The following is a 15,969-nucleotide window of genomic DNA, read 5'->3' on the forward strand; positions in this document are numbered from 1 at the left end:
GGCTCCCTAACATCAGAGGCAAGGGGGTTGGGGCTAAGATAGGCACACATTCGAAATGAGGGTACACAGGGAGAGGGATAGACAGACAGGGAGAGACAGAGAGAGAGAGACAGACAGACAGAGACAGAGAGAGACAGACAGACAGGGAGAGACAGAGAGAGAGAGACAGACAGGGAGAGACAGAGAGAGACAGACAGACAGGGAGAGACAGAGAGAGAGAGACAGACAGGGAGAGACAGAGAGAGAGAGACAGACAGACAGGGAGAGACAGAGAGAGAGAGACAGACAGGGAGAGACAGAGAGAGAGAGACAGACAGACAGGGAGAGACAGAGAGAGAGAGAGACAGACAGGGAGAGACAGAGAGAGAGACACAGAAGCTGTTTTGTTCCTCTGTGTTTGAGAAGGGGGGGGATGAAATCGAGGAGTCTTGGAGGGTGGGAGTGTTCCTCCTTGAGAGCGAGCACCCTTTCATCCCCCTCTTCTCAGCTGAAGGAGCAAAAAATAGCATCTAAGCAGCCAGCTCTGGACTCAGACTGGTGACATTTCTAGAGCTGTGGCTTTCTGACTCCTCAACTGAAATGCTTCCAAAATATACACTTTAAACATACTTTTTCAGTTCAGGTTTTTTTAACAGTTTTTTTTTTTGTCCTGTTCTTTACATTTCATTGTCAAATCAAAAGGGGGCATTTTACATCTCCAAATTTCCGATAGGCCTATACAATATGTGATGCAATCAACTGTGACATATTCAGAAGGTCAGTGATTACTTGATGTGTGATGGCTTTCCATGTCCTAGGGTGTCAAGGGTCAGATTAGGTCAGGCACTTTGAGGTTCATGTGTAAGGGAAGAGGATGAAGAACAGCAAGCTCCTGCCCTCCAAGAGGGAGGAAATCCAGCACATTTACCAATGCTACACCTCTGGCCAGAGGACTCTGCCTGCCGTTGGACTCCTCAGCTTCCTCCATAGGGAGCAAATGGAGACCACAGCCAATCAGGAGACGGCAGAGAGTCTGATTGACAGATATGAGATAGAAGAGACGGGTGAGCGTGGAATCCGCTTCGTTATTAACAGTCTGTTGATCGCGATTAACTGAAAGCAGCGTGTCGCTTCTCATAACCAAGGGTAAATTCAGCTTAGTCACCTACAGTTACGCTGGTCTCACATCTTCACTGACAAGTGTTTCGGTCATGGGAATGTTATGGTATATCCCAAGTGTTGTAGAACACAACTCCCACACGATGACAGAATGTTCTGCTGAAGGCTCAGTGGCCTCAGAGTGTGACAACACAGACAGGAAGTCGGGGAATCAGGCACATCAGAGGACTACTAGACCAGATGATGCCCAAGGGCTCAGTGTGCTGCTACTGTGCTGCTCTCACCATCACAAATGATAAGACAAGGCAAAAACAGGAGGGCTCACATAGCGACAGGTCAAGCTAAGCTGTTGTTGAATTTCAGAAAGTTCTATTTTACTCGAGTTTACACCCATCTATGTCAGGAATCTCTGTCTGTCTGACTGTTTTTGTGGCAGCGACAACCGGGCACTGTATGAGGTGGAATATCTTCCGGCGTGTTGCTCAAAACCCAAGAACGTGCAGTGCGTTATTATCCAAATAATTACATTAATTGGATAGGCCTATAAATATGACTTTTTTTTGCAACAAGAGTTGTAGCCACTGGTCTCGTGAACCGCTCACCCAATCGGTATCGTCCTAGTCTGAGCTCGCACAGACTGATATAAAAAGGCTGCTAAACTATGGAAGCAAATCAGTGACATAATGTTTTGAATTTCAAAAGGCATTGAATACTTAATATAGAAATGTAAACACCACCGAATTTCTTGGTTTTGAATTCACCTCTTTAAAATTGAAACACAAACAACTCACTACTGTTTAGCCATATACATTTAAACTACAGGGATTGGATTTCCATTGCATTGCTAGGCATCATCAAATAAGGACTTACTTGCTGGACACCACAAAAATGTTACCAAAAATCATACTGTGTCTATGTGTTAATCTGCCGCAGCCAGAGGAATGAAGACCATGACCTTTGAGGGGTTTCTTAGGTACATGGAGTCCAAGGACTGCTGTGTATTTGACCAGGCCCATGGAAAGGTTTACCAGGACATGACACAACCCCTTAGCGGATATTTCATCTCCTCCTCCCACAACACCTACCTCACTGGGGACCAGTTAGTGGGTCAGAGTGACCTGGACGCCTACACAAGGTAACACAGGCTCCTGGGAGGAGAGTTGGAAAGGTATACAGGTATACAGGTGACATGTAGCAGAGAGGATAGAGAGGCTGACTTGCAACCACATGCTCTGTAAGAGAGTCAGATGGCTGAGCGGTTAGGGAATCAGGCTTTTAATCAGAAGGTTGCTGGTTCGATTCAAGGCCTTGCAAAATGAAGTTGTGTCCTTGGGCAAGGCACTTCACTTGCCCAGTTCAGGGTAATGTCCCTGAACTTACTGTAAGTCACTATGGTTAAGAGTGTCTGCTAAATGTAATGTAAATGTATAGGACTGTAGAAATCGTCTGACATTTGAAAAGGAAATCACTTTTGTGGTGTACTTTTCCTTTTGGAATAAATCTCGGCACATTTTAAACCGATGCAACTTCTGAGAAAGTCACAGAAAGATTTTGAGACTGGGCTTCCTTGAGAAGTGAAGATTGGTAGGGGGTATTTTAGAGTACGTCTTGTCAGGAATCGACGCTGGCCTATATACTGGGGTAAGAGGCCCATTCCATTGTCCACACACTCAATCTTTCCCTCGTGCATGCTGACCCTCTGCTGTGCTGACCCAGACAGGGAAGTGGCTCTCCTGCCCCGCAGAGGACAATGGAGGTGTGATGAGAAAGAGGCTGATGAGAACAGAGTAGCGTATTTATAGTCCCTTCGGGATCCAGGGAGCACTCTCTCCTTTCTGTAACCCTTTCGTCAAGTGGCCGAGCAAGCCCGGTTTACTTAGCTAATGAAAGAGCCATAAGCACGTTGAGGGATGGAGAGCAGTGTGACCTGTCAGCGCTGCGGCTCTGTCAGGTGAGATGGCGAGAGGGAGATGGGATTAACGTGAAGTACAGAGGGCCGGTGTTCCAGTAAGACTTGTGCAAGATGGGAGATCTGAAGTTGTTTCGTTTTTTTTTTACGGACAAATTGGGATGCAGCCTTATTAATCATTGAGGGTTTTTGGCTTTGTGTCGTTCAGATACTGTAATCCCAAACATGTTTTCACGCTGGCTTTTCCGGATCCACTTTAAGCCTGTGGAAAACAGTGTTATATTGTTCACAGGAAATTGGAATTTGCCTCTAACAACTGCTACAAGGTTTTCTCTGTAGTCGTCCAACCTCTCATCTCAGCTCTCATCCTAGCTCTCATCCCTTTTCATTAATAAAGAATTACAAACTTTAAAAATATATTTTATATCTGATGTGTGTTCCTGCAGTGCTCTAAGGAAAGGCTGCCGCTGTTTGGAGATTGACTGCTGGGATGGTCCAGATGAAGAGCCCATTGTCTACCACGGCTACACTCTGACCACCAAGATCCTCTTCAGAGACGTCATCACAACCGTAGAGCAGCACGCTTTTGAGGTGGTGCACACTGTACACAGCAACACAAGATGGAAACCGTCCAGCAGGGAGTGGACGCGCCCCCGGTCCTGCGTCAGGGCTCTCTATTCTTCTGGCTCTTAAGAAGCCTGCTGTGTTGTCTTCATTCTAATTAATGGCGTTCTTAATAGCAGTGTTGTGCACTGTGGGGGGCTCCTTTTTATTCAGAGAGCTTTGGCCGTTTGCTGTGATGTCTGGGGACCTGGTATTCAGGCGTGTTTGATTCACAAACTATTGAGAAGAGACTTTGGAGTATGTGTGTTTATCTTCTGACTTTTGTGTGCTAGGTGTCTCCCTTCCCTGTTATCCTGTCCCTGGAGAACCACTGCTCTCCTGGGCAGCAGGAGGTCATGGCCCACTACCTCACCTCCATCCTGGGGGGAAAACTGTGTTCCAGCCTGGATCTCACCACCCTTGTAGAACTGCCCAGCCCAGAAGTAAGCAAGCATCAATATCAACAGGAAGTTGAGTTCTTGATGTAATTTGACATAATGAGGTTACCACTGCCTGAATTTTAAAATAGGTCTTTGCTTGTGCGATAGAAATTGCAGGCACAGTAAGTGCATCTAAACCTATTTATTTTCTGTCATTCAGAAATAAAAATTCTTAGTAGGAGGGGAGGGCCTCATTAGTTAGTGTCTGAGGTGGCTCATCAAGCAGTTTCTCTTCCCTCTACCTTCTCTGGCCCCACCTCTGGGAGTACAGTATGTTACTGTCCTGGATCATAATCCTTACAAGGCCGTCCAATCTCACAGACTCCCTCAGAATCAGTGGAGCGGCCAGGCTGAAAAAGATGGAACCATGAATAGTTCTTGAGCACTTTGGTGAGGAGCGTTCATTTCTGTTTCTCGCTCTGCGAAGCAGACTTCCTCTCTGAAATGGTCTGCTTCACTTTAAACTGCGGTTGTGGATAACTCTGAGGGGACCTGTGTGTCCATTTGTCTGTCTGCCCAACCCACACTATTTGGAGGTCAAAGGCTTTTCTAGACATTGTATGAATGTGTTCTGGCTCTTTGGGTTCTCTTTCATGCTTTATGAAATGAATTGTGATAGAATCCTCTAAGTCTGACTTTCCTCTACACATCAATCTTTCATCTTTAAGGCTTGCGAAGCATTGCATTAAATGAAAGCCTCGATGAATCTAATAACTTGGTCTTGACTCCCAACCCTCTTCAGATATTCAATCCATTTTCACGAGGAGCCGTCACACACACACACACGCTTTCAAGGATAGCTACTTACCTAGTACTGTCCCTTGATAATTTGTGGGGCCTTTTAGTATGCCAGTAATAGTGATGGTCAGCACATTATAATCTTGTAATGCCGCCTTCACAGCAGGATAAGTACTAGCACTGTTGACTGTGCAGCTTGCTTTGGAGGCGTTAGCTACACTTTACAATTCCTTTACATGTCACCCCAAGCGGAAAAAGAGAATACTTTAAGAAATTTCAGTGTATATTTGAGCTTAACCCTTGTGTTATCTTCGGGTCATTCTGAACCATCACTCATTGTGACCTACCGTCGTATTGCGACAACTTTACCGCATACAAAAACAAAGTGAAGCATTTTTATTTGTTTTTGTATTGGGTAAAATTGGGTAAACACAACGATGGTTCGTTATGAACCTTTGGGTCATGTGATCCGAAGGCAGCACGAGGGTTAATACATTTTCATTGGATTGATTTTTTTCTACACAATTGGTGCAGTTAAAATGTACAGATTTAGTCTATTCACATACTCATTGACAGGCTAAATGTGTTTGTACTATATACTTTTAGCATAATATTTTTTCGCTTGAGACAATCTGGAATGTGGCATTACATGTTTTTCTAAGCTCTGTTAGGGGATGCTCACATGCAATATATATCATCATCAATAAACGCTTATTTCTAATTTCACCATAGTATATAATCTTGTGTAATACCAGAAATAAGGGAGCTAGGTGCCAGAGGAGCCATGTAGCCACATGGAAACGTGTGGGTAATCATTTTTAAACAGAGAGTTATACTCTGGTGGAGACTCCTCTAGATTCCAGGCCGGGGATGCAACAGGATATCATTATTATTTTCAGTTTGCCGTCCCCCACTGCGGCAGTAAAGCTTTCTGCCAGAACCGGATTACTGAGTTGCCGGCTTCCTCCAGAAGCGACCGCATGTCCCCACATCTTAGATCTGAGCATGCTGCTGCTCGTCACTAGTACACTGCCAACCAGGGAGATCACAGCTATGTAGAAGCTGTACTGGCTGCCCTGATCTGTGGTAGACATGTATGAGGTTTCATTGTCTGGGTCACTGACTGTCCCCCCCCCCACACAGATTTGAATCTTGGTCTATGTGGTTGTCGGTTTTGTCTTATTTGACAGTTCTGGTTTGAACTCGGTGATTTAAACAAAACAAAACAAAAAACTACGAGGAATATCTGGACGAATTTATACCGAAAGTGGAGGGTTTATGTCCAGGAGAACTTTTGTTTTCCAGCCCCTGGAGTAAGGACACAGACGCTAAATTATTCAGACAGCCTTGAGTTTTTGATGGTTGCAATTGAGACAGGTGTGCGTGTGTATTTGTGTGTGTTTGCGACAGGACCTGAAGTACAAGATCCTGATAAAGAACAAAAAGCTGAGCCCTGTGATTGAGCCGGATGGCAAGACAGGGAGAGAGGCAGAGGGGGAGGATAGTGAGGAAGAGGAGGAGGAGGAGGAAGAAGAAGAAGAAGAACCTCGCACTAAAATAAAGTTCTTAGGTAGACAGGCAGGATCAGGAAAGAAAGTAAGTCCACAGGAGAGATGTAACCGAGTACTGTTGTCAAGGTGACAGTGACAAGTATACCTCTTTGATGTAGTGTAGATGTGCCACCAGACATAAGTATAATGTATAACTGTATTTTATCTAGTTACAATGTTTATGCCCATTCCCAGTGTGTGTGACCTTCCCTCTACGTGTGGAAGCTTGCAGACTAATTGTAGAAATCTCCCCAACCACAGAAGAAGAAGAAAAAGGTGGTGGTGGTGGAGGCTCTGTCTAACCTGGTCGTCTACACCAAGTCTGTCAAGTTCCACAGCTTCAGCCACTCCAGGGAGCACCAGGCCGTCTTTGAGAACACATCCCTGGGGGAAAAGAAGGCTCGGAAGCTGGCCAAGACTTCTGGTTAGGCTTCATGTTGTCTGGCTGGTTGACTATAGGATGGATGGATGATGGGTGGATGGATGGTAGAAGGGAGAGAAGGAGGGAGGAAAGGTGAGATGGACGATTGGATGGATGCAGAGCAGTGAGTTAACTGGCAATACAACACCTTGAGAGTAGAAACACATTGACAAATAACACATTAGGGTAGGGGACCGTATATTTAAATTAGGGCAACGTATGAAATGTTAAACACAGCAGTGAAAATACCCCTACAGCTCTGACCGAGATTTAAAGAAGCCTGGTGAGGTTTGAAATTGAATCCTAATCAGTTAAATGTGCTGCTATGTGTGGAAACATTAGAGATAGAGGATTGAAATGAGGTCTGCTCTGGTGCTTGTCCTGCCCAGCAGCATTACAGTTACACAGGCCATGGAATGATCATCCCAATTAGGCGACAAGCATGTATAATTTCCTGCAGTTATAATACTGTTGCAATGTAGTCTACTTTATGTGGCGATCGTTTTATAATCGGTTGGTCTTAGCTGAGTCGATACTTTCCAGGTCCAGAGTTCGTCCAACACAACAGGAGGTTTCTCAGCAGGATCTACCCAGCAGGTTCTAGAACGCTCTCGTCCAACTACAATCCCCAGGAGTTCTGGAACGTGGGTTCCCAGCTAGGTAGCCATGTACTACACACACACACATCAAAGAGATCTGAAAAAGTACTTTCTGTGTTCCGTGACAGTTCCATCCTCATTGATATTCTTAGAACATTTGATACCGTGCCCATTCAACCTCTAAACCTCAACCCAGACTGCAGGACTCAACATAGATATTCCAAACATCTTTTGCAAAATGGAAGATTTCTTTGACGCCAACAAAGTCTTTGATAAGATTGAAATGCTGACATCTTTATTTTAATTGCACGACAATTGCGAGACAAAATAAAATGGTTTCTTTGTCATCATCATGACACAAATCCAGATTTACCATTACAGCAGTGTAAACAAAGAACAATCAAACAAATCCCTTTGAAGGGACAGGAAGTAAGAGTTAATAAGGAAGGAAGAACAGTTCATCACTTTTAGAGAAGAGTAGCACGTCTTTTCCAAAGCTAGTGAGGAGAACTTGTGAGTGGCCTGCATTCTGGTCACTGGTGTGGTTCAGGAACAAGGTTTGTTCCAAGAGGATTCAAAGCCAACGCTTATAGCATCTTTTTTTCTAGAACTTCCTTGATAGAGGCACAGGCTAGGCTTCTCTCTGTGTGTGTGTGTGCGTGTATGTGTGTGTGCATGTGTGTGTGCATATGTGAGATTATCACTTATCACATCGGCCCCTCATTATATGACAAGGCCATCATCCATCAATTTACCATGCTTTATAGACCCAAACGTTCACCTTTCAAGCTCAAGGTCTCTGTCATTCTAGATTATTCCAGGATAAGAGGTAACAACCCATTAGCTATAGCCTGGAGACTCTTTTGAGCCTGTGTGTATGCCAGCACACCTGTCTGTGTGCCTGCCTGCCTGTCTGTCTGTCTGTCTGTCTGTCTGTCTGAGTAAGAAGAGGCGATACAGAGGAAAGACAGGGATAGACAGATGCACGCACGCACACACACACACACACACACACACTGACAACTAACTGACAGATACAAACAAAGATCAACAGACAGACAGACAGACACACACACGCAGAGATAGACAGTACATCCCTGATCCTAACACGAGGAGATTTCTTCCTGCCGAGCGGCTATCAGAGTCTCTCTGTGCCTGGGAGCAGCCATCCAGGCAGATGGAGCAAAGAGTGTCCAACAGCTCCAGGAGACTGCCACACAATGGAAAGCACACAGATCAATTCCGACCAAAAAGAGGGCAGAGATAGGAGAGGAAGCTCACAGATAGACAGACCCGGGGACAAGAGTTGGGAGAGAAAAGCCCTGACAGCCACAGATATATTATGGGATGTTGTGGTGATTCATGGCCTTGACTGTGATAGAGATAGAGAGTGTGAGAACTGGAGTGTGAGCAGGTGTTCCACTGCAAGGCCACAGGTACAGCTGTTCAGAACCTTGTACTGCCGTGGAATTATGCCAAATCCCACTGAATCACAAATATGTCATCTTTACCACTCACTGATTTACGGAACAGATGATGTCATGTACAGCTGTGTGTTAACTGAACGTTGTTCTTCAACAGATCGAGTGTTGCACAGCATTGAGTGAGTGCTGTTAAATGTGTTATGTCCGATCCTGCAGTGGCACTAAACTTCCAGTCATTGGGGCTCTCCATGGATTTGAACGACGGACGTTTCCGGGACAACGGTGGCTGTGGTTACATCCTCAAACCCGCGATCCTCCGGTCCAATGAGAGGAGGTTTGATCCTAACTCTTCCCAGCCTCGCATAAGGCCAACCCACCTCTTACTCAAGGTATATCACTGGTGTGTGTGTGCATGTGTTAAGATGGGTGCTCGTGTGTGTGTGTGAATGTGTGGGGGGGGTGCTTGTGTGTGTGTGTGCTCACGTGTGTGCATGTGTTTAGATGTGTGCTCATGTGCATCGTCCTATCTAACTAGGACATGGTACTGTACCATGGTGCTCAACTCCTCCACCTCACTTCCTCTCTCTCCTGGACCGTCTGAGCCACCGAGAGGAGCAACCCTGCTGAGAGCTGCGTAGTTTAATTAGATCAGCCTTTTGAAGGGAGGGGTGTGGGGGGAGGGGTGGAACTGTTGTATGCGAAGGGCAAGCAGTACGACTGGGCGAGTCTCCGGTTTCATGTAGAGAGAGACTGTGCGCTTCAGGGCCAAGTACGACTCTCGCCTCCATAGCATCAAAGTTGTATGAGGAGATTAGTGATGGAGCCGGTGAAGAACGCGGCTCGCGCTGAACAGCAGCTACATCAGTTTCATGAGGGTTTTTTTTTTTTCATCCTGTTTTTCTGGTCTGATTATCAGTCTCATGGGAAATACTATCACTGTAACTCTCCTCACCCCAATTACAGAGCAGGCTTTGTTCTCTCGATGGAACATACCAGAAAACGGCAGAAACACAGGCTATAGAGATGTGCGGCCCAACAAAGTCTGTCATTGTCCAGAAGTCGGAAGAGTGCGATGGAGGGTAACAAGTGGGCACTGGCGGCGTGGCATCCCTGGTCCCAACATGAGGAAACGAGCTGTCGTGAATCTCTGACGCCCACTCGTGTACAAATCACCTCCTAGATGTAGCGTGCAGCGTTGTGTTTCTATGACTGTCTGCCATGAGGCCTTTACAGGATGGCTGCCTCACCTGACCTGGGGGATCAGTCATTCAGACCGTACACTATCAGTGTTCCCAGATGTTCATGGCTGGGTTTTATCTGTAGGTTCTGCGTCGCTACGGCTTTATCAGTCACAGTGATTTGATATACAGTAAAACTTGCAGGGTGGGAGTGTGGCATGGATACAAAGCCTAGAAATCTGCAGTTGAACTCTTATAAGGAATGTCTTGTATTGGGATGCAGTTCTTTGGCCACAAAAATTGCCTGACGTTTCACTAGTTTGAGTTTTTACCCCCTACAGGGTCTAGTCCATGGTCGAAGTGAGGATTGTCTGGTGTGCATGCTGATGAATCTGCCTGGTCTTGCACATGAAATATACATAAAAACTCCCTTTCTGGAGGCTCATAAAAAAGCCGACCTTTATTTATTCACATGGGTTTCCGGCCATTTCTTTCCAGAAGGGAAACTTGGCCTCCCAGGTTAAGGCAATTCAGTAGTATGAATGGTATATTTTCACTTCTGAATGGGTGAATCGTTCAGTTATCAAGCAGTGAATCAACCTTCTGCCCAGGAAAAAACAACACGACTAGCTTTACCTGTGCTTGAACATGTTTTGCATAGGAAAGCACAAAGGTAGACTGAATTATTCTGACAACTCACATCTTATGACTACTACTCCTCTATTCTAGTCCACCATCACTCATCACTCTAGCCTACAGCTTCACATGCCTCTGGCTGTAGAACAAGTTAGGAACATGGGAGCTGTAGTTCTCTTGCATTATTTGGACTCCTATAACTCAATAAACTCTTCATAAGCCAAGTAGGGAATCAGCTATACAGTCAGTCATCCAGCCAGCCAGCCAGTCAGCTAAGAAATCAGTCATCTAGCCAGACTGTCAGCCATGCAGCCAGTTAGCCATTCATCCAGCCAGCCAGGCAGTCAGCCAGCCAGACAGTCAAACATGCAGTCAGTCAGACAGCCAGAGCATGTCCAGATAAGTGCATGCAGGTTTGTCTTTGATGGAGGGGCCGGGGGCCAGGCGGGGGAGCAGCTCCGTGTGAGAGGACTGCAGATAAGGCTGGCGGGGTCCAGACTAGTTTAATTACACCTTCTCCTTCTGAGGGACATCCACCCCTCCCTCTTCCCTCCCTCTATCTCCTCTCCAGCTGACGTCGTCTCCCTCGCTACAGGATCTCAGGCAAGATAACATGGACTCTCTGGGCACGTAACATTTAGAAGTTAGAATGCAACAAGATTTTCCCTTGCTTCTTTTGAGATGCAGGGACACTGACCTTTAAAACACAGTGTAAACACAGTTCTTGAGGGAGCGTTGCATGGGGAGGACGTCTGATTTTATGGCGCCGCAACTCTTCTTGACGTATAAGTGTTCCTGTCTGTAAAGAGGCCTTTCTAGTTCTCTGTTGAGTGAAATGATCCCATGCTGGCTGAGACCCTGTCTGAAGTGTTCACTCTAGAAGGGTCATCGTGTCACTGTGTTGGCGTTTAGGTGGTCTCTGTGTGTTTGGTCACTGTGCTGGTCTGTGTGTTGTTGACTGTGTCGGTCACTGTGTTGGCGGCATTCAGGTGGTCAGTGGCTCCAGCCTGCCTGTGCCCTGCAGTGGGAAGCTGGATCCCTTCGTCAGAGTCGAGATTCTCGGGATCCATTCAGACAACTGCAGGAGGAACACTGACACCATCAAACACAACTGTAAGTGCCGTCTCACACACACACACACAACTGTATGTGCTGTCACACACACAACACACTCCTAACTTTGTCCATCCCTAACAACAGTCCCTATCTGCATTTTTTTTTGGGGGGTGGGGGAATTTGAATCTCTTAAACAGCTACAACAGTCAAAAATATGATAAAAGTCTATATTTGTTAACTAATCTTTTGTCAATCTCTGTATTGTGAATTGGGGAAACTTGACCAGGGTTGTAGAGGGAGTGGACACAACGCCAGCTTCCTAAACCATTTCTCCCCGTTTGTCCTCGGAGTGCTAAGAAGCACGAATCCCACCTGATTCCACAGTCAGCCGATCCTGTTAACAGCAACTATTATCTCGCCTAAGGAATCAACTTTTATGATTTTCTACCATCTCTTTTTTCCTCCCTTTATTTATTTATTATAGGGAGTCAGGTGGCTGAGCGGTTAGGGAATCGGGCTAGTAATCAGAAGGTCGCTGGTTCGATTCCTGGCTGTGCCAAATGACGTTGTGTCCTTGGGCAAAGCACTTCACCCTACTTGCCTCGGGGGGGAATGTCCCTGTACTTACTGTAAGTCGCTCTGGATAAGAGCGTCTGCATGTAAAAAAAAATTTTTTTTTAAAATTCTACTCGCAAGCCGCCAGGCTTCTACAAGGGAGACGAGCTGATGAGTGCATGTGGAGTGGACAGCCTTTGGAGCAGCTTTGCTTTAGTGTTTACCATACCTAACTACATATAACTGTACCCCCAAACACTGTAGTATGTACATATGTACACTCATAGGGACAGCTCCTCAGTATACTGCAGGAATATCAAGAATGTTGACTTTGTGTACGTTATTAAGTCAATTTAGTCCGACTGTCCATAGCTGTGGCATGCTAAACAGCACGTCTTAGTACAGCAATAACCTTAAAGCTATTGCGAGAGCTGTATTATTAAGGCAGGCTCATGCCTTCCTATCAAGAGAGCTCGAATTTTCAAGAGCGTCAAACGTCTCCTGGTAGTATGTTCACGGGGCTCTGTTGCCCCCGGCGAACCCGCCCGTCATCAGGGTGTAAAGACTCACACTAAACAGGGTAATTGCTCGTGTTGCCTTTGATGGACTTTAAGGGACGTCGGTAGGCTTCTTCCATATCTGGGGAATGGTTCCCGGGCTCACGTCGATTTCCTCTTCATCCGGAATGTACGTGTTCAAAGCTTGGGCGCTTCTTAATTAAGTTGTAAACAAAGCATGTGTCGGATGGTTTAGACGACACCCAGGCGCTGCTGCGGGGAAAGTGGCACTCGCTGGCTTGAGACTGACAGCAGGAAAGGGGAGAGTATATAAGTGAAGAGAGAGAGAGGAAGAGAGAGAGAGAGGACAGAAATGAAGTGAGAAAGATAGATGACTGCTGATGCAAGGTTATAAGACCTATCATTTTCTCTCAGTCAACCAGATAAGGTCACTTGTATGAATACATATGAGTTTCAAAAGAGATGGAGATTACTGACTGTGGGACTCTGTGTTTCTCTACTTGAAACAGAAGCTTGTCAAGAAAGAGAGATAACCATTGCTGGAATAGAGTTAGGTAGTTGCCGCTCTGAGTAATGACCTGTTTGTGTTGAGACATGATTGCCAGACAGAATGAAGTTGGGATGAGCAGGAGAGAAATCCCTGCTGCAGGGAGAAACGAGTGTAGTCCTGTCCTCCTGGGAGTGTGTAGTCCTGTCCTCCTGGGAGCGTGTAGTCCTGTCCTCCTGGGAGTGTGTAGTCCTGTCCTCCTGGGAGTGTGTAGTCCTGTCCTCCTGGGAGCGTGTAGTCCTGTCCTCCTGGGAGCGTGTAGTCCTGTCCTCCTGGGAGTGTGTAGTCCTGTCCTCCAGGGAGTGTGTAGTCCTGTCCTCCTGGGAGCGTGTAGTCCTGTCCTCCTGGGAGTGTGTAGTCCTGTCCTCCAGGGAGTGTGTAGTCCTGTCCTCCTGGGAGCGTGTAGTCCTGTCCTCCTGGGAGTCCTGTCCTCCTGGGAGTGTGTAGTCCTGTCCTCCTGGGAGCGTGTAGTCCTGTCCTCCTGGGAGTGTGTAGTCCTGTCCTCCTGGGAGTGTGTAGTCCTGTCCTCCTGGGAGCGTGCAGCCCTGTCCTCCTGGGAGCGTGTAGTCCTGTCCTCCTGGGAGTGTGTAGTCCTGTCCTCCAGGGAGTGTGTAGTCCTGTCCTCCTGGGAGTGTGTAGTCCTGTCCTCCTGGGAGTGTGTAGTCCTGTCCTCCAGGGAGTGTGTAGTCCTGTCCTCCTGGGAGTGTGTAGTCCTGTCCTCCTGGGAGTGTGTAGTCCTGTCCTCCTGGGAGTGTGTAGTCCTGTCCTCCAGGGAGTGTGTAGTCCTGTCCTCCTGGGAGCGTGTAGTCCTGTCCTCCTGGGAGTGTGTAGTCCTGTCCTCCTGGGAGCGTGCAGTCCTGTCCTCCTGGGAGTGTGTAGTCCTGTCCTCCTGGGAGTGTGTAGTCCTGTCCTCCAGGGAGTGTGCAGCCCTGTCCTCCTGGGAGTGTGTAGTCCTGTCCTGGGAGTGTGTAGTCCTGTCCTGGGAGTGTGCAGTCCTGTCCTCCTGGGAGCGTGTAGTCCTGTCCTCCTGGGTGTGTGTTGCGTCATAATGCCTGGTGACTCGAAGGCCCCTTTTTTGCCGCAGCGCTGAGCCCCCACTGGGATTCCTCCATGAACTTCACCATCGCTGTGCCCGAGCTCTGCCTGGTTCGCTTCTCTGTACGAGGCCAGATAGGACTCCTCAACAGCGAGTTTGTGGGCCAGTACACCCTGCCCTTCACCAGCATGAAGAAAGGTTAGAGAGGTGGAGGGAAGGAGAGATGGAGGGGGGGGGGGGGGGGGTGAGAGAGATGGGGGGAGAAGAGTATGGGGAGGGAAGGTGAGAAAGAGAGAGTGGAGGAAAGGTGAGAAGTGGAGGGCAGGAGAGAAAGGAGGAGGATGAGAGAGGGAGAACATGGTGGCAGTGACTGACCATTAGCTTGTGTGATTAATGTCAGCACTCTAAATCTGGTAGTCTGTTTGTGTGTGTGTGTGTGTGTGTATTCATGTGAGTGTGTGTTGTCTCTTCAGGCTACCGCTGGGTGCCTCTCCTGTCTCGAGAGGGATTCAGTTTGGATCCTGCGTCGCTCTTCATCTTTGTCTGGTTCTCCTAGATCCCCCCCCCCCCCCCCCCCCCCACAAATCTCAGAGAGGATCTGCACCCCCAGACAGCAGGCAATAAAAAGACACGTTGCCTCCAAATATTTCTTTTTTTAAAACAAGTATCTTCAGAAAATATATTTTACATATTTCTTCTTACTACAATATATTTCCTGTGTGATGGAAGAGGAAGGCCTCGGGCTTACTTCAGCAGTCTCAAGACAGGACAATATTAGCACCATCTGCTCAGTGGTAAGCCATAAACAAGTTCAGACAGGTCTCTTTATAAAAGAAAACAAGGTAGTTATTGATTGGATTGGCATACAAGAAGCATATTATTTTATAGGAATTCTAGAACCATGAAAACCACAACCTTTTATGACATTTAAAAAGGCAGCAGCCACAAGGGTCTAAGACCTCCTTCAAATGCCCAGAGGTAAAATAAATAGCATTTCAGAGGTGTGTACATTATTGAACCAGATACAGTACACTACCATCTCATTTGAATCTGAGACTTCATGAAGGTTTAGAGACAAGTTTCAGAAGCCTGCTTGGAGCCCTCCCATTAGGATTACATGAAGATACCTGGGTTTAGGTCAATGATGGAAGGCTAGAAGGCCAGGCTTGAGAGATGGGTCTTGTGGTAGAAGATTTTGGGGGGTGAGAAGTTAAAAGAAGCCTTGGGGCTCGAGAAGGCCTTGAGGTGACATCAAGCTTCCAGGCAGATCTCTTCCCTCCCTCGCCTGACAGCCTCCTACCCTCTCTGCCCTCAGGACAGACACAGGATAGCATGACAGCCTCCTACCCTCTCTGCCTTCAGGACAGACACAGGATAGCATGACAGCCTCCTACCCTCTCTGCCCTCAGGACAGACACAGGATAGCATGACAGCCTCCTACCCCCTCTGCCCTCAGGACAGACACAGGATAGCATGACAGCCTCCTACCCTCTCTGCCCTCAGGACAGACACAGGATAGCATGACAGCCTCCTACCCCCTCTGCCCTCAGGACAGACACAGGATAGCATGACAGCCTCCTACCCTCTCTGCCCTCAGGACAGACACAGGATAGCATGACAGCCTCCTACCCTCTCTGCCCTCAGGACAGACACAGGATAGC

General features: G+C 47.2%; 1 protein-coding gene across 1 annotated transcript; it reads left to right on the forward strand.

The window, feature by feature from the left end:
* The first annotated feature begins 853 nt into the window (after positions 1-853).
* On the forward strand, positions 854-14,864 carry LOC136942193 (1-phosphatidylinositol 4,5-bisphosphate phosphodiesterase zeta-1-like). The gene is made up of 11 exons (XM_067235023.1): positions 854-1,043; positions 2,032-2,233; positions 3,454-3,598; positions 3,904-4,053; positions 6,199-6,384; positions 6,603-6,762; positions 7,303-7,419; positions 8,999-9,171; positions 11,586-11,709; positions 14,357-14,506; positions 14,782-14,864. The coding sequence occupies exons 1-11, from the start codon at positions 854-856 to the stop codon at positions 14,862-14,864; spliced, it is 1,680 nt and encodes a 559-aa protein (XP_067091124.1).
* Positions 14,865-15,969: the final 1,105 nt, after the last annotated feature.

The sequence above is a fragment of the Osmerus mordax genome, chromosome 4 (assembly GCF_038355195.1).
Source record: "Osmerus mordax isolate fOsmMor3 chromosome 4, fOsmMor3.pri, whole genome shotgun sequence".
Lineage (NCBI taxonomy): Eukaryota > Metazoa > Chordata > Actinopteri > Osmeriformes > Osmeridae > Osmerus > Osmerus mordax.